Source organism: Apiospora phragmitis, assembly GCF_038363925.1.
Source record: "Apiospora phragmitis strain CBS 135458 chromosome Unknown utg000002l:1.0-5516284.0:1.0-5523493.0, whole genome shotgun sequence".
NCBI lineage: Eukaryota > Fungi > Ascomycota > Sordariomycetes > Amphisphaeriales > Apiosporaceae > Apiospora > Apiospora phragmitis.
Window position 1 is genome coordinate 708,962 of NW_027117400.1, and position 17,893 is coordinate 726,854.

The following is a 17,893-nucleotide window of genomic DNA, read 5'->3' on the forward strand; positions in this document are numbered from 1 at the left end:
CGTGGTAATGGAGATTTGATTACTGTAGGTAGAACGAACCGAACAGCTGGTCGTTTGTTTCTCCTTGTCCTCCAGCCTTCTCCAGCAAGCCCACTTGCTGTTACCCACTTTGGGTAGGTAACCAGTCCTGTGACAGTCCTGTGCCTCACATCAGAAATGTTACAATCAGTAGCATACCACTTCTTGGGTTCATTTGTGGTGATAAGTCGCGTCTAGGTGGGGTAGGAATGCTGTGCTATCAATGTATGGTGTAGTACCCTCTGCCCCGCAGCAAACCAACGCTGAGAGTTTAGGACCCTTCATGCCTTCCAACAAACACTGACTCGTGCAAGTTTGAAGTGCTGACGAGAATGCTGGGGAAGGGTAGCATAGTTGTGCTGGTGCCAGGGCCGTGATATGCCGCGGTGCGTCTTTCGCTGTACTACAGTTATACTGTACTGTACTTGTACTGTATGCTGTGCCATTTTGGACGGTGGAGAGAGCCCCGGAGGTTTGGTGGTCTTAATAATAAAATGATAGCTCCCGCGTTGGTCTCGGAAGATGGGTGAGTATTGGCGGCACAGCCGCGCTACTGCCACCACGGCAGCTTGTTAACCGCGACCGATGGGCCCTGTCTTACTGTCTTGGGGCTGGCGCAGATGTATTTTTAGCGCAGACACCACGCGAAGTCCCCGCAACCCGACAATCGGCCGGGCGATTTATGTAGCTGGGGCAATTGGACGGCAATTGGAAAAAGACAGAGAGACAGGCAGGGGCAAAAGGACACCCAGCAGACCTACTAGGTTACCCTGTCGCCTATGACCTCAGTCAGGCCTGGATCCGCCCCAAGAACTGCTCTCGATATCCAAGCCAGTTGCGCCGACGGATTGAATCCTTCTGGAGGAGTGGGCATAAACGTAACCCCCCTAATCCTGGAATGGCAAAAAGAAGCTCTTTTTCATTTGTTTCGGTGCAACACCAGAAACTCCGAGGAGGAAACACTATTTCTCTTGGGTGTTCTCCCGATCAATTTGTTCTAATTTGACGTTACCGGGTTACGCTTAGGTTAGCAGTTCAGGTCAAGCTAAGCGGCTTGCCTGTCATCTATTCTTGTACGGAAAGTACTAAGAACTAGCCTTCACACTACGAAATATGCTTACTACAGGCATACACCAGACACACATTCACTCGCACACACAGACACAGCTACCTGGTTGGTGCTCGCTGTCTGACTGTAGCCGAACGTCAATGTATTGTCTGTTTCCACCTTCCCACCCACAGTCAACAGGCGATGCATCCTTGCTCCTTCCACCTGTGCCGTACTTGCAATGCCAAATGCTCCGCCCGCCGAATGGGCCTGCCCCCGTCCGTGCCTTCCTGCGCGAACCCGACAAAGTATAATGTTATAGATAGCCTACCTCAGAAAAAAGACCCTGGGCGGCATTGATTTACTTGCACACGTTGGAAACTGGCCCATCCGTACTGATGCGCCGTATTACTGTGATACAGAATCTTGATATCCTGTCCACCTCTCACCCCCATTCCTTGTACTTCTTACCACCTTCATCCTTCCATTTATTCACTTCCCCCACTGACTCCGTCCGTTCGCACTTACACGCCTACCTACCCTTTCACACTTTCATGCTACCACGTCTCATCGGGTCCAGTGAATACGACTATAACCTATTCCCTGTTATACTCTCAGCCATAAAACTTTTATACTCAAGTAAGGATACCTGACCAAATTCAAGCTTTCGACCTTCTTGGCTGTGATCTTACACAACATCTCGCAGTATAGTTCACGTCACGGGGACGCCGAAGCTCCTCGGCCTATCACAATGGACTACCTACAGATACCTCCGCTAGACACCTCCTTCGGCATGTTTGGAGAAGAATCTACAGAAAAAGCTTTGGCTCGAGGAAGAACATTATCCGCCAAGCGGAGGCTACTCCCTAGTATACGTACCTCCCTGTCATATAGTCCCGCCACCAGGCCGCCTATTCCGCAGCTTTCGCCAAAGTCGGCCGCGGCCGCCGTTGCAGATGCGCTCGGGGTCTCAGTGAGCGACTTGGAGCCGCCGCGAGCGGTAGAGGAACGTCGCCGCACGCGGAGGACGAGCTCGGTATACACGAGCACGCCGGAGCACAACATGGAGATCACACCGGTCGACAATACGATTGAGAATAGGTTGATATCAGCAGTGGCGGACACGTTGGGCCTACCTGTCTCATCGGTACTGCGCGATGAGTCCTTCCAAGGTATTGGGGAGACACGAGAGCGGCGAGGCTCCTCAGGGCACGCTGCATGCAAGTTGGTCTGTCGGTAAAGACTCGGGACATCCTAAGCTGCAGGACCTTGGCCGAGTTGGAGACTCGCATGACGCCCATGCACAAGTCGCCGTTCGGCGAGCCGTCCTGTACGATTAGTCCTCTTAAACTGAGCACGCCCATGAGCACCTACCAAGGGACGACGGCGCCCGCCCGCCAGCAACGACCCTTGCCGGATTTGGCTATATACAACAACAAACCCATGGTGCACCCGAAGGCCTCCAAGAGATATCATAACAGGGTCGAGCAGGTGCTGTCGCTAAACAGTGATGTCTCCAAGGCATGCGTGATAAAGCCGAAGGCGGGCATGTTTGAGGGACAGACGGTGGCTTTCCTCAGTCTCGCCAGCTGCGTCATCGAAGGGCCGAATGATTGCGACCTCAAACTTCTCAATGCCTACTACACCAGCCCGCTCCCCTCCATCCGGGCCGCGGTCAAGGCCAAGGTGGACGAATCTCTGGTGCCGAGCGTCTGGGTGGTCCTGGAACGGTTACCCCTGGACGAAAACGGCGTGATCAACCGGAGAAAGATGCAGACATGGATCCAGAACGCCAACGAGGAGCTGCATCGCCAGATCATGTCGGTGGAAACCCAGGAGCTCCTGGTCGCACCCACTACTGATATCGAGGTGCAACTGCAGAGGCTCGTTGGTACGGTACTGAATATGGATACCGAATCGATTGGCATGAACCAGTCGTTCGCCAAGCTCGGCGGCGACTCCAAGACGGCGGTGCAGCTGGTGGTCCGTTCTAAGTCGCAGGGCCTCTCGTTCAAGGTGGAAGATGTCCTCCAGACCATGTCCCTAACACAGCTCGCCGCCTTGGCCGGGTCCAGCGATGAGATGGCCAGGAGGTCACTCGAAGAGACTGGTAAGGGAACCGAGCTCGCACCGATGCAGCGCCTCTACTTTCATACCGTCATGGGAAACAAGTCTCTTCTGAGAAGCTCTCGCACCGGCACGTATAGGTTCAACCAGAGTCTATTACTGCGGATCAACAAGTCGATTGGCATTGAAGATGTACATGCCGCTATCGAGGCAGTCGTCGCACACCACGCCATGCTGCGGACCCGGTTCAGGAGAAGCGGGGCGTCGTGGTCTCAACACACACTTTCGGAGGTGCCCTCCTCGTACCATTTCGGCCACCACGCCGTTGGCAGCAACCAAGAGGTCGAGACGGTGATCAAGCAGGCCCAGGTCAACATCGACATCGAGAACGGCCCGGTCTTTGCTGCCCACCATTTCCACACGAATGATGGCTACCAGGTTCTCTACCTGGTGGCGCACCATCTCGTTATCGACTCCATGTCGTGGCGCATCATCACAGAGGATCTTGAGGAGTTACTACTCAACGGCACGCTGGCCACGAGTCACCTCGTCTCGTACCAGTCTTGGTCCTCTCACCAGCGGCGCCGCATAGACCGCATGGAGGATGCTGCCAAGCTGCCGTTCACCACCAGCCCCGCCAACTGCGACTACTGGGGGATACAGAGCAACCGCAACACCTATGGAAGCACAGTGAGTTATGGCTTTACGCTTGGAGCCGATATTGCTGGTCTCCTCGAGGAAAGCAACCACGCATTTCGCACCGAGACCTCTGACATCTTCATGGCCGCTCTCCTCCAATCTTTCTCCAAGACCTTTACCGACCGACCCACTCCCACCATCTGGAGCCATGAACATGATCGAGACGCCCTGGATTCCGAGCTCGATATCACACAAACGGTCGGGTGGTTTACCTCGCTATCCCCACTGTCACTTTCTGTTAGCCAAACAGAAGACATGTCGAGGGTGCTGAGCCGAGTCAAGGACTCGCGGCTCTCGGTCACCGAGCGAGGCGTGCCCTACTTCGCTTCTAGGCTTCGCGATGGTGCGTCGGCAGATGCCTTTGCATCCTCGACCTGCCCCATGGAAGTCCTCTTCACCTACGCGGGGCCCACGCAGGGCCCAGAGCGTCAAGACCGTCTTCTGCAGCAGCTCCCCATCCCCACCGCGTCCCTGGTCTCGGAGACATCCGACATTGGGGGCAGTGCTGGCCGCATCGCGCTCTTTGAAGTGTCTGCGTCGGTGGAATACGGCGAGCTCAAGTTCAAGTTCGTCTGCAACCGGGACTCCCAACGTCAGGACCTGATCCAGCTCTGGGTCCGCAGCTGCGAAGCACATCTTCGCCAGACCATCCACCGGCTGCGCAACCAGGTGCCCGAGCTCACCCTCGCGGATATGTCGTACATCGACATCACGTACGACGGCGTCGCCAAGATGAACAGGGACGTCCTTCCGGAGCTCAACGTCGAGGTCTCGAATATCGAGTGCATCTACCCCGTGACCCCTAACCAGCAAAACCTACTCATCAACGAGGCGCTCGTGTCCGGCACGTCGATCATGCAGGCCATCTACACGATTGACACCATCGGAGGCTATGTGGATGTTGGTCGCATCTGTAAGGCCTGGCAGGGGATCATTGAGAAGCACCCGGCTTTAAGAACGGTCTTCGCCGACAGTGTCTCTAACAACGGACTCTACGACCAGATCATTCTGCGGCGCCACTCTCCCAACATGCTCTTCATCGAGTGTTACCTGCCCGAAGAGGCCAAAGACTCTTTGGAGAAGCTCGCTCCCCCAAACTGGCCAAGGGCACTCCTGGCACAGACTCGTAGTGTGTCAGGCGCCGGGCAGGACGCTCCTGAAGCTGGAAATCAGCCAGGCTCTTTGCGACCCTGCTAGCTTGATCAAGATCTTCGACGAGCTCGATAGGGCTTACTTCCACCATGAAACCCCGACCGCCGCAGTCGTGTCCTATCCCGAGTATCTCCAATGCCTAAAAACGACCCCAGTCAGCACCGAGTTCTGGCGTGAGTTGCTCACCGACGTGCCGTCTTGTCAGTTCCCTACACTGGTTTCGAGGTGTGTGGATGTGAAGGAATACTACACCGACTCCATCGATCTGGGTATCCCGCATCAAGCCCTCGAAGAATTTACCAGTAAATATGAGATCCAGGCCGCCTCAGTACTCCGAGTGGCTTGGGGTCTGGTGCTTCGGGCCTATGTCGGCCCCGACGCCGTCTGCTTTGGCTACCGCACGTCGGGCCGCGACATCCCGGTCAAGGGGCTGTCGGACGCGGTGGGCTGCTTCTCCAACACCTTGGTATGCAGCCTGAACCTGCACCCCTCGCGGCTCGTTGACGAGCTGCTGGTGATTCGGACGAGATTCACAAGGATTCGTTGCATCATCAGCACGTGTCCGTGAACAACATCCAGCATGCGCTGGGGACCAAGGGCGGCCGTCTCTTCAATACCTGCCTGTCTTTTGGATACGAGAACACTCTCCACTCGCAACCCGGCTCCCGACTTCATCACCTCAAGACCATCCAGCATTCCGAATATGATGTCAATATCGATGTCAACTTCCGAAACGGCGGCGTTGCCGTAGATTTGGGACACCGCATCCTGACTCCTGCGCAGGCCAGCCACGTGGCCCAGGCCTTCGGCCAAGCCATCCAGTGCCTTATGCAGGGTCCCGACAGCATGGTGAAGGACATGAATCTGTTCAATGACTACGACCAGGAACAGGTCCTCCGGTGGAACGGACGACACAAGTCCGAGCAGACCAAGGACCATATTCACCGGCTGATTGCGGAGCAAGCCATCGAGAACTCGGACATCCAGGCCGTGTGTGCGTGGGACGGTGACTTGACCTACGGCCAGCTCGACGAGCTTGCTATGACGGTCGCCAGCCATCTACGGAACCGCGGAGTCACGGCCGACAGCGCCGTGCCCGTCATCGTCGACAAGAGCCGATGGGCCATTGTCGCCATTCTGGGCGTGCTCAACTCGGGCGGCATCCTCGTGCCCGTCGATGCCGAGCTGACTTCCATGTTCGGCTGGGTCACCAAGAGCGTCGGCGCCAAGATCGTCCTGGCCTCGGAGAGCGTGCGCCGCCACCTCGACGGCGTCGTCTCCTGCGACGTTACGTACCTCAACGAGGAGACGATGGACTCTATGGCTTTCCAGCCCGTCGCCGTCACGCCCCCTTCTACCAAGGCTCACCAGACGGCGTGTATCCTCTTTGAGCACCAGGGCACCAAGCAGCACAAGGGCATCAAGTACACCCACAACGCTCTCTCCACCGCCTTCATCAGCCAGGGCCCGGCCCTCCGCATCAACCCTTCCAGCCGCGTCATGCAGGTCTCGTCTTTCAGCACCGACATCGCCTTGTCCGAGGTCTTCACGACCTTGATCAACGGCGGCTGCATCTGCGTGCCCTCGGCGGCCGAGCGCCTCACCAACTTCACCTCGGCCGCGTGTCGCATGCAGGTGAACTGGTCCTACCTGACGCCCGCGCTGTCCCGCAGCCTACGGCCGGAGAGCCTCCCGGATATGGCCATCGTCTGCTTCCGCACGCTCCATCTCGATGAGGACACCTACGTGCCCTGGGCAGACCGGGCCAAGGTCCTCCTGGCCTACGGCTCTGCCGAGTCTTGCCCCTTGGGGCTTTCGGCCTCCGAGGTCAAGGATGCTAGCTCCCTGCGATGCATCGGGAAACCTGCCTGTGGCAACTTCTGGGTAGTCAGCCCTTCGAAACTCAACCGCCTCGTGCCCATTGGCGCTGTCGGTGTCCTGGTCATCGAGTCTCCGACTCTAGCTGAGGGTTACGAGACTGACGAGAAGAATGTCAAGCGCTGGAACCCCGCGGCCAAGGAGCCCGGTCGACTTCTGCGAACTGGCCACCTTGTCCGCTACAAGGAGGACGGGGTGCTCGAGCTGGTGGCGGGCCAGGGCGAGAAAACGACGATTGAGGGCAAGTCGTTCCTCAAGTCCGAGGTCGAGCCTCACCTGCGAAAATGCCTGGGCCGCGGCGTCGACGTTGTCGTCGAGACCATTGCCTTCGCCTACCGCGACAGCAACTCAGACCCGATCCTGGCCGCGTTCATCCAGCTGGGCGACGAGCTCTTCGGCGAGGACGAGGAGCTGAACAGGCTGAGCCGACACACCAAGGAGAAGCTCTACCTGGCCAAGCGCACGGCCGAGATCTCGCTGCGCGACACGCTGCCCGGCTACATGATCCCGTCCACCTTCATCCCCGTCCGGAAGATCCCGCTGACCTCGTCGCTGGAGGTCAACCGCGTCGACCTCCAGCGGCTCATCGCCGGGCTCTCCAAGACCCAGCTCCTGTCGCTCGCTAGTGTACCTAACCCCCGTGAAGTGCAGGCCGAAGGGCTCCACCCGCTCCCGTTGACCCGCGTCGAAGAACGCGTCCGCGCCTGTGGGCGTCCATCCTGGACATCGACGAGTCCGCCATCACGGCCGAGGACGGCTTCCTCCGGCTCGGCGGCAACAACGACCTGGCCCACGAGCTCGTCATCGCGTGCCGCCAGCACGGCATCTCGTTCTCAGTCATCGACATCCTCCGCAACACGTCCCTCGCCGAGATCTGCCACGGCATCACCCTTTCCAGCGTCGCGCTACCCGCGCTGAGCACCGGCAGCAACAGCCCCCGAAGTATCAATAACCACCGCCACGGTATAAGAAGCAACAGCAACGCGAACAAGAACAACGGCGGAACCACCACACCGACGAGCCCCGCGCAGGCCTTCATCGACGAAGCCATCGCCCCGCAGCTCGGCTGCGACCGGGACGCGATCGAGGACGTGACGGAGGCGTCGTCGCTGCAGACCCTGTTCGTCGAGGCGGGCCTGCTCGAGAGCGGCAAGGGGGCGATCGACTGGTTCGCCATCCACATCCAGAACCATAATGGATCGCTAGACTGGGGTAAGCTCGAACACGCCTGTAACTTGCTTACACTGGCCCACCCCATCCTCCGGACGACATTCGCTACCCATGACAGAAGACTCTGGCAAGTCGTCCTGCGGCAACCCTACCACCACAGCCCGCACCGGCTCGTCGACTTTGACCGATATCAGTGTCCTGGCTGGCGACTATCTGCCTTGGCCGGGAAGCTCGTCAAGCGGGACCAGGGCGTCCCCGTCGACTTCCGAAAGCCCGTCACCAGATTCGCGTAAGTCATCTATCCTTTCTTTTTCCTTTTCTTTTTCTTGTTTTTCCCCTTCTACTTTCCTGGCTCGATCTTCTCGAGTAGAGCACGATAACTAATCTGCAACGACAATACAGCTACCTGGACGGTGGCAAAAATGCCATCCTCCTTCTGAGACTATCCCGGGCTCAGTACAACGACCTCTCCATGCCCGTCTTACTAAAGGACCTGAGCCGGCTCTACGAACAGGGTGAACTGTCAACCCGGAACGCCGGCTTCTGCGACGTCATGAGGGCTGCCAAGCAAGCTTCCAGGAACGGCGCTGCCGACTATTGGAAGAATCTTCTGCGCGGTTCCCAGATGACGCAGGTGGTGGCCCACACTGCCCCCAGCGCGGCGAGCATTGAGCCCAAGACCATCTGCCAGCAAATACCCACCGGTTCATTGCAGAACCTCGGCATTCCGTTCGAGACCATCCTGAAGGGTGCCTGGGCCATCGTGCTATCGAAGCTCTCCGGCTCCGATGATGTTGTCTTCGGGCACCTCGTCGAAGGCAAGCATCTTCATCTCGAGAACGTGCTGGGACCCTGCGGCGGCATCGTTCCCGTCCGCGCCCAGATCCCCACGGTGCCCATCACTCCGTACGAGTACTTCCGAACGGTGCAGAGCCAGCACGTGGCCAGCATCCCGTACGAGAACATGCAGTTCATCGACATTGTGCAGAAGTGCACGAGCTGGGCCCCCTGGACGCGCTTCAGCACCGTGGTGCAGCACCAGACCCGCGGCGAGGCGGCGCACGAGCGGGTGCGCGACTTCGCCATTGGAAACGCCCCCTGCAAGCTCAGCAGCGCCATGGCCGCCCAGAATTACGTCTACTCGGACCTCTTCGTGAAGTTGGTCCCCGTCGCGGGCGCGCGCATCGACATCTCCCTGACCTTTTGCGAGCGGCGCATGCACCCCGTCTTCGCCGACGAGGTCCTCAAGATGCTTTGCTCCACCATCAGCCTGCTCACGTCGGCCTTCGTCATGGAGCCGCTGGTGCTCAAGGGGCTGAACGACGACGCCATCACTACTACTAATGGCGGCAATGAAGCCGCCTCTGCCGGCGGCGCCACGCGCATCCCCCTTTCCCCGGCTCATTTCGAGGCCACGGGCCATGGCGGCGCGGCCTCGTTCGCGGCGCCGGTGCAGGCCGTGCTCCCCGATCACGCCGGCGCCATCCACGCCGTCATCTCGGCGGGCTGGGACGCGGTCCTCGGCGCGTCGTCGGTCGCGCGCGTCCACGACGTCCGCTCCGTGCCCTTTTATGATATTTGGGGCTCGCTGGTGCCCGCGGCCGAGCTGGCCCGCTTCTACAACGAGAGCATGCCCAACCTGGGCGTGCCGGGGCTCGAGCACGCGACCGACTTTGCGCTCGAGGATATGGTGGACGCGCCCACCATGATGTTGCAGTACGAGATGATCATTGCCAAGCTGCAGGGGGTCTACCACCCGGCGCGCCATTCTGCTCAGCACGGGCACCATTCGGCCACCCATAAGCGCAGCCCTAGCGTCGTGCTCCGTACCAAGAGCAGCGCTTGGGGCAAGAACCTCAAGAAGCTAACGTCGTCGTCGTCGGCCACGGCCACGGCCGCCGGTGGCGGCATCGTTATGCCTCCCCCGACCATCCCCGAGTCGTCTGGGTCAGCCAAATCGACAGCGATGCCGGCGACGCCCACGCACGCGCGCAACCGCAGCAACGGCAGCTCTATGGAGTCGATGACGACGGGCAGCAGCCAGAGCGACGAGGACGAGATCCGGGACGAGGTGTCGCCGGTCTTGACGTCGCCTACTCGCTTGGCCCGGCAGTGGACGATTGTCAAGCCTAATAAGGAAGGCGGCGGCGCTTCCCGCAGCACCGCAACCGGGGGCGGTCTGACTAAGAAGAAGTCGACGGCTCAGTTCTTTGGAGAGAAGTTTGGGATGATCTAAGAGACCACCACACCACCAAACCACCATCGTTATTCGAAGATTTGGGGTTTTCTTTTGTTATTGTTTTCGATCTACTTCTGGAAATGTGTTTATCATATTGGTTTAACATCAAAAGGTGTATGGATTACTGGCGTCCTATTTGGGAGAGGGGTTACAAACGAAGACGCATCATCATAGCTGTGGCGCATAAAGAGTCTTGTTTTTTTTTGTTGTTCTTCGCTTCGCGAGGTGTGTACATGGATGATACCCAGAGTTAAGATATATTATTATATGTGTATTGTATTTAGTAGTATGAAGAACAAAAGATTAGTTTACAGTATTTATGCTGCTATTCGCCCCATCGACTCGTTCTCTTGTGATTGCTATTGTCTTTTTAGGTAAGCTAGTCCCAGTGACGGTCACTCCTCGATGCCAAGCATGCGATGCGGTAGCCATGCCTGCAAGCATGTGCTAAGGTCAGGATGCTAAGGAGACACAGTCGTTACCCGTACTATCTGCCGGGCACGCAAGGAGATCTAGAAGAGCCAGGCGGGAGCGTCTACAGCATCCAATGGTTTCCTGGCCGCGTTTCCCCAACATTAGCAGATGCGGGGGTGGACCGACGGGGGTTCTGGCATCGTTTCCCACTTCCATCGCCGCATGATCACCGAGCCTTTAGCCTGTGAACAGCAAACAAGTGCCGGGTTGGTGCAGTATGACCCGGATACATACTTACACAGCAGCTGAGAATAAGTGAATCGCGGGGCTTTGCCCCTTATAAGCTGGGACACAATCTCCCCTGCGAACGGACCAATCTCTTCGCAAGTCACATAAACCGTACGAGGTGAGATCAGATCTAGATCTAGATCTGGAGATAGATTGACGTTACATTACACTCGAACAAAGCCTCGTGAGCCCAACATGGCCGCTGAAGTCTCAAAAGCCGACAACGATAACGACATCAAAGTCGGTGCGCGGCATGTCGAGACCAGAAAGGGTAGTAGGGAGAAGGGGCGCGACGTCTCGCTCGGTAGCGGTGGTGTTGGTGCAGTATCGGAGAAAAGAGGGGGAAGAAGAAGAAGAAGAAGAGGGACCTATCGCTGCCGCGGCCGAGAAGAAGCTTGTCTGGAAATGCGACCTGCACGTCTTGCCCTCCATCACGGTGCTCTACTTCCTGGCGTTCATGGATCGTACCAACATCGGCAAGTCTTCAATCAGAATACAGTATCTTGGGGTCTCAGATATGAGAAAGATAGAGTATACGCATCCATCTAACACTGAGGCTGATCTGAAACATATAGGAAATGCGAGGATCCAGGGTTGTCCGAGGACCTGAACATGACAGGCCGGGACTACAACCTTGCGCTGTTCATATTCTTCATCCCTGTGAGTGCCAATGTATGAACACTGGGTGGATATGTTCCAAACTGGCTAACCGGTGCCTGTAGTATATCCTGTTCGAGGTCCCTTCGAATCTGATCATCAAGCGAGTCGCTCCGTCAACGTGGCTCAGTCTCATCATGGTCCTTTGGGGTAAGCGAACGACACATCCAATTTCATGATACAAATCCCTAATCCTACGTGACAGGCATCGCTACCATCGGGCAAGGACTTGTGACCAACGTGTCTGGTCTCGTGGGCTGCAGGTTCGTCCTGGGTATCTTCGAGGCCGGCGTGTTTCCAGGTGAGCAGAGCATCTATTGAACGAACCATCCATTCTTTCAATGTGTGCATATATGCTGTCTAGTAGGCTACTCACTAACTAACTCTACTCGAATCTTGATGACAGGCTCTACGTATTTGATTAGCATGTAAGGGCTGTTTGTCACCAATTTCATTTCAAGTATTCAGTTCGATTAACATCGGGCTATAAGGTACTACAAACGCTACGAGCTGCAATGGCGCATGTCCATCTTCTTCTGCTCCGCCATCCTCGCCGGCGCCTTCTCCGGTCTCATCGCCTGAGCCATCGCCAACATGTCCGGTTTCGGCAGCTACGGAGCATGGCGGTGTACGTTTTTGATGAATTCCTTCTTCTTCTTTCTCCTATTCACCCCCCCCCCCCCTTTTCCCCTGATCTGATACTGTCTGTCTCCTTTCCCCTTCCCATTACTCTGCATAGCAGCCGTGTGTGTCTGGGAAGTAGTTTAGCTGATTAAAGTAATTGGGCTGAGCGTAGGGATCTTCATCATCGAAGGCCTCCTAACCGTCGCCGTCGGCGCCGCCGCCAAGTTCTGGGTCGCCGACTGGCCCGAGCGGGCTGCGTTCCTGACGGACGGCGAGCGGCGCCTGGCCGCTGACTCGGGCGCGGCGCGCATGGACAAACTGAACCGGCGGGCCGCGCGGCGCATCGCGATGGACTGGAAGATCTATGCGGGGACGCTGGCCTACTTCGGGGTCGTGAACACGGGGTATGCGGGGTCGGTGAGTATCTAGTAATAGCGCCGTTCGAACATTATATGTCTTCAGCATGCATACTAACTGAACTCTGTTCTCACTTCCCTCCAGTTCTTCATCCCCACCATCCTCAACCAAATGGGCCTCACCGCCACCGCCGCCCAAGTCCGCACCATCCCCCTCTACGTCGCCGCCACTGCGGTCTGCCTCCTCGTCTCCCACGCGACGGACCGCCTGCGGCACCGGTACAGCTTCGCCCTAGCCGGCCTCGCCGTCGCCATCATCGGCTACATCCTCTTACTCTGTCCCTCATCATCATCATCACCATCCTCATCCCACGCGACGTCGGTCGGCGTGCGCTACTTCGCCCTCTTCCTCGTCGTCAGCGGCGGCTACACGACGCAGCCCGTCACGCTGGCCTGGCTGGCCAACGCCGAGAGCGGCCACTACAAGCGCGCCGTCTCGTCGGCGGCGCAGGTCGGGCTCGGCAACGCGGGCGGCCTCGTCGCGTCCAACGTCTTCTTCGACTCCGAGCAGCCCCAATACCGGACCGGCTTCGCCGTTAGCCTGGCCATGCTGTGGGTCTGCGCCGGTGCCTGCACGTGGCTGTACCTCGGCGCGAGGCGGGAGAATCGACGGCGGGACCGCGGCGAGCGGGACGGGCGATTAGACGAGCCCAACGCCGATAACCTGGGAGACGACCATCCGAGCTGGAGACTGGCGACGTAAGGAAGAGAAAGAGAATGGCGGGTTCATGAGCACATAGCCAGGACAAGTTAATCACGCGACGTGGTGAAAGGTAGCAAGTTGTAGTGTGTACGCTTTGTGCTCTGCGAGCTTCTGTATTCAAGCGCTGTCTATGTGGGTAACTCGCATCAAGCCGAGATGACGTATCTTGTGTGAACGAGACAGATTTCCCAAGTCATCACTTGGAGCAGTGTATATATTCTATAACCTGCCAACGCCATATTGGATCCCTGACCCCCCTCAGACAGTCGGCGTCATCCCTCAACCTGTTCCGGCTAGCAAAAAGTAACTTTCTGCTGACGCTGACAAGTATCTGCACATTGCGAATGAGTCGTAAGCCGGCCTACTTGGACTTAGCAGTTGCAATTCATGGCGAATGCCTTCCCGGTAATCTTCCCAATCCAATGAAGACCCAACCGCACGACAAGGCAATCATTTGCCTGATATCATCATGGCCCATTCTAGGGCGACGCGATGCATACATGCCTCCTTCCCACCTGGATGTGATCTTGCTAGAAAACCCCCCTAATGTGGCCTGGTCGACAGGGCGCGGCGCAGCACTTATCTACTACTGATCCAGACCGCCAATTCTGTAGTCATCAGTGATGACCAAGCCAGGCACTGTGGCACCAAGGGGCTTTTGCTTGTATAGTAGTCCGACGGATCGCCGCGATGAGATGTGGGTGTTGGCGAGGCGTGATTTGAATCTGAATTGGTGCTGTTGTTTATCCCAAACACGATTAAATCATCAAGAGAATTCGCCAAGTCGAGGACCGAAATAGCTCCCCTCGGGAACGTTGTACAATACACAAGGTGTCCCTTCGCATCCCGTCTGGTTGACCACCGTATTTCCCCACCAATTCAGTTCGACCATGGGCCATTGCAAGGTGAAGAAGATCAGAATGCCGGCAATCGCAATCGCACTGCTGAATGATGCCGAGAGAACAAAATTGTACTTGGACCAGAAGCCGACGTATTTCCGCTTCAAGAAAACCCACGAGAACCAGGCAACAGGTACAGATGGCCAGATGTAGGAGATGTTGTACGGACTCCAGGTCAAAGCGCCGTAGAACATGGCGATGGGATGAATCTGTCGCAACCACGCCTTCTTGGTTTTTTTTTGGATGTAGTAGAAAATGATCGGGATGATAAGGCCAATGGGGAAGCCAAGCAGGAGCAGCGGGTAAAGGCCATCCTTACCAAACATCCTGTTCGGGCCGACAGTGCCCCAGACTATCGACGCAGCAAAGAACGTGTTGATGCCCGGGCAAGTAAATCGATAGGGCGCTCCGGGGGTGCAGACGTCGGGAATCTGCTTCATCTGGAAATTGAGCACAGCCACACAGATGACCGTGGAGATTATGATCCCCATGACTTGCGCAAAGAATGTCTGTCGTGGGGGCAGCTTGGCGTAATGGGCGATTTTCAAATCATTCGAGAAGAAGATGGCGTGCAGGACAGTGACATAACCGAACGACTTGAAATAGTTCATAGCAAGAGCATTTCCTTGTACCCAGCTACCGCCAATGAATTCCGCGATCACGTTGAGGGTAACTTCGACACCCGTCATGGCCTTGATGATGCCGATGGGTATAATGAAGAGAGCACACAGGGCCAATCCGTAGAAGACGACCCCTGGGCTACTAAAGGTCTCCCAGGCCCCGATAGCAGCACAGCCAAACCCGATGGCGATACTAAGGACCAGGACATTCCACCATTCAGGTATGTCCGGGTATGAGGCCATAAGGCGGTTGTGGACATCTTGGTAATGGCCCTCTTCCTGGTCGATTTCTTGACGAAAGCTCCTGAATAGGTTGCGGAACCCCATCATGATCTCATGGCGATGGTAAAGGTAGGCGTAAGATAGAGTTGCCGTATAGATGCCGAAGAAGAACACGTAGACCACCAGATTGCCGGCTGATATGAAAGGGGGTGAATAATTGGCATATTTAACCGGATCAAATAGACCAGTGCTCCAATCTACAGCTTTACTGATGTTATAGAGGTTGCCGGTGTTGTCAAAGATGCGGTTGCTGTTGATGGGGATGTAGCCGGTGTAGTAGGCGTTGGTGTACCAGAAGATGGCAATGATGCCGCCCGATATAGCGGCCCCAATGAATTTGTTAAAGGTACTGAAAAAGGGTAGCATGAGAGGGTCCGTGGCATCGAACAGCAGAGTATTCCAGTCCCAGGTTGGCCAGGGGTTGAAGCCGAGGCCGTTATTGAAGCCGGTGACGGTGTTGAGATTAACATTATCCGGGGCAATCCAGGACATCCAGCTGAAGACGCTCAAAGCCGTAAAGATGTATCCAGGGAACCAGAAGTAGATGAACATGGCGGCGAAGGTGAGGCCAAAGAACTTCATGCGCGACATGGTGAAGACCCTGCCGAAGGGACTCTTTACTGGCGTGTTCTTGTCGTTGTGAAAGGCCGAATTGAGGGCGATGGTCACGAGGGAACCGGGCCAGACGCAGTACGACGGATAGACCAAGAACCTCCGGACCATGCCAGCCATGCCATAACCCAAAAAGTTGGTGCAGAGAGCTATCAGTAACTGGTAGGCAAACTCGCCGGCGTAGCCCTGGTGGAAATAATGGTACTGCGTCCAGATGATGTTGTTCGAGTAAGGAGTGTTCCAGCTGACGTTGGCCATGATGGTGATGAGCATATGCTCCTTCTTTGAAAACTTGCCGGGATTCAGGGAGTGCCGGGTGCCCCACAAGGTAAAGCCGACATCTGGAAGAACACTCTCGAAAAACTTGCCGATGGGATAAGCCAATAGCTGAGCCACGTTGGCCTGGATGGTGATGGCGGGCTGGCGAATGGAGAAGAGCTGATTGACGAAAGAGAGAAGGACGGCGAATCCCATGCCGATGATCCAGGCCCGGATGGTGCTGCAGGGAATGGTGGGATCGTCATGGTTGTCCACGACAGCTCGTACTTCCGGGTAGGGGCTGTTGACGGTAATCAGAGCAGCCTCCAGCTTTAACTCTTCAATTAGCATCTCATATTTCTCGGGCTCGGCAAAAATGGCCAGGTTCTCGAGAAAGGAGCGGATCTTCTCAATGATGGCGAAGGGGAAATTGGGGTCCGTCTCATGGATGCGCAGGACCTCCTCCAACGTGGGCCTGATGTCATCCAGAGTGAGGCTCTTGGCGAGCAACCGGGCCTCGAGCAGATCGCACTCGGTGACATTGTGGTACGTCTGGATCTGGACCTCGGATGGCGGGGCGGCTGCATCCAAACTACCGTGGAAGTCGTCGATGTGCGTCTTCTCGTTCTCGACGCCGCCGCCAGACGAGGGCGGCGTCGTAGCGTCGGTTTTCTCCTCGACGACGCGTGCCATGTCCCCTCGGATATCACATGGGTTTGAAATTGAAGTGTCGCAGGCCGTGGGAGGGCTTGCGATGAGTGAGAGTGTGGTCGCGAAGCTGGGGTTTGGTGAGAGATCAATCAATCATCGACTGATTGATTGATGAGTGAGTGAGTAAGCCTTTGACTTCGCTGGGGGAAAGAATGGACGTCGCTAAAACTGGGGGTAAATGGGAATTGCAGGAAAGCGGCAATGCGACCCTTGACTTTCTGGAGGCATCTTTTGCTGAGCTTAGACAACAGCTAGACAGACAAGCAGGGCAAACGCTCAAAAAGCAAAAGCCCGACTCCCCGCCGCCGCTGCTCTTGGCGCGCTAGGCCCGCTTTCGGTTTACCGCAGATGCGGCGTTGGACTGTGTCGTATCTATGTACATCTGCTGCAGTTCTTGTCCAGTTGACATTTGAATGTTGTAACTTGTCGATCGTCGCTCGTTTAAAGCCTGTAAGGTTAGATCGGGAAGATTCCTAGATTCTTTACACATCGGGGCTCACCAAGCAACAGTTAACATGTCGTGCCATCAAATGCCCCCCCAAACTCGCTGCATGAGCAAGTACCACCTCGCGGCTGCCCAATCTCTTGCTGGCAAATTGAACACAGTGAAGAGATGCCGATAATCCGGGTGCCCATATCTTGGGTGCTTGGCTCACCCCAGTCTGCGCTACAGCGGGTTTTACAGGGGGTGTTTTTCAGTGGCTTGTGTGGCACAGGTGGCTCAAACTGACGCCAGCGGCCAAGCCAGCCAGATTAAGCTACTAGATTGGATGAAATACCGGGGGTTCAACCTCCATGATCCATGCCACTCACAAATTAAAGTCAGTTTCTCCCTGGATTCATGGCTCGGTCAACACGGGTCCCATATATTTCCAGTTACTGACTCGACCGCCGACTCAACAGAGGCTAGAGAGGTGCGGGAAAGACGTAATGATTTGGAAAGAGGTCCAATACTGAGACGACGGGCTGTACATAAAGAACATGAGTCTAGAACCACCTTGGTCAGCTGCTGACGGACTGCGCAGTTTCTCTCGCCATGTCCCGGACCTCGGCTCTTGGCCACTCTAGCCCATTCTTCAAGTGCCATTAGCATCATCCAACATGCCGCATGCCGCAGATGCCGTCAATCGGTTCGTCC

General features: G+C 56.5%; 3 protein-coding genes across 3 annotated transcripts; 2 read left to right on the forward strand and 1 right to left on the reverse strand.

Annotated features, from left to right (window-relative positions):
* Window positions 1–1,817: 1,817 nt before the first annotated feature.
* On the forward strand, window positions 1,818–10,268 carry PG994_001085 (uncharacterized protein; the record flags this gene model as incomplete). The annotated part of the gene is made up of 6 exons (XM_066852494.1): window positions 1,818–2,302; window positions 2,407–4,875; window positions 4,955–5,450; window positions 5,513–7,476; window positions 7,554–8,321; window positions 8,435–10,268. The coding sequence occupies 6 exons, from the start codon at window positions 1,818–1,820 to the stop codon at window positions 10,266–10,268; spliced, it is 8,016 nt and encodes a 2,671-aa protein (XP_066720635.1).
* Window positions 10,269–11,168: 900 nt separating this feature from the next.
* Window positions 11,169–13,373, forward strand: PG994_001086 (MFS general substrate transporter; the record flags this gene model as incomplete). The annotated part of the gene is made up of 7 exons (XM_066852495.1): window positions 11,169–11,297; window positions 11,362–11,453; window positions 11,549–11,633; window positions 11,696–11,780; window positions 11,836–11,931; window positions 12,427–12,671; window positions 12,756–13,373. The coding sequence occupies 7 exons, from the start codon at window positions 11,169–11,171 to the stop codon at window positions 13,371–13,373; spliced, it is 1,350 nt and encodes a 449-aa protein (XP_066720636.1).
* Window positions 13,374–14,139: 766 nt separating this feature from the next.
* Window positions 14,140–16,737, reverse strand: PG994_001087 (OPT superfamily oligopeptide transporter; the record flags this gene model as incomplete). Its single annotated transcript, XM_066852496.1, has 1 exon — window positions 14,140–16,737. One exon carries the CDS (start codon window positions 16,735–16,737, stop codon window positions 14,140–14,142), a length of 2,598 nt encoding a protein of 865 aa, XP_066720637.1.
* Between the last annotated feature and the right edge of the window lie 1,156 nt (window positions 16,738–17,893).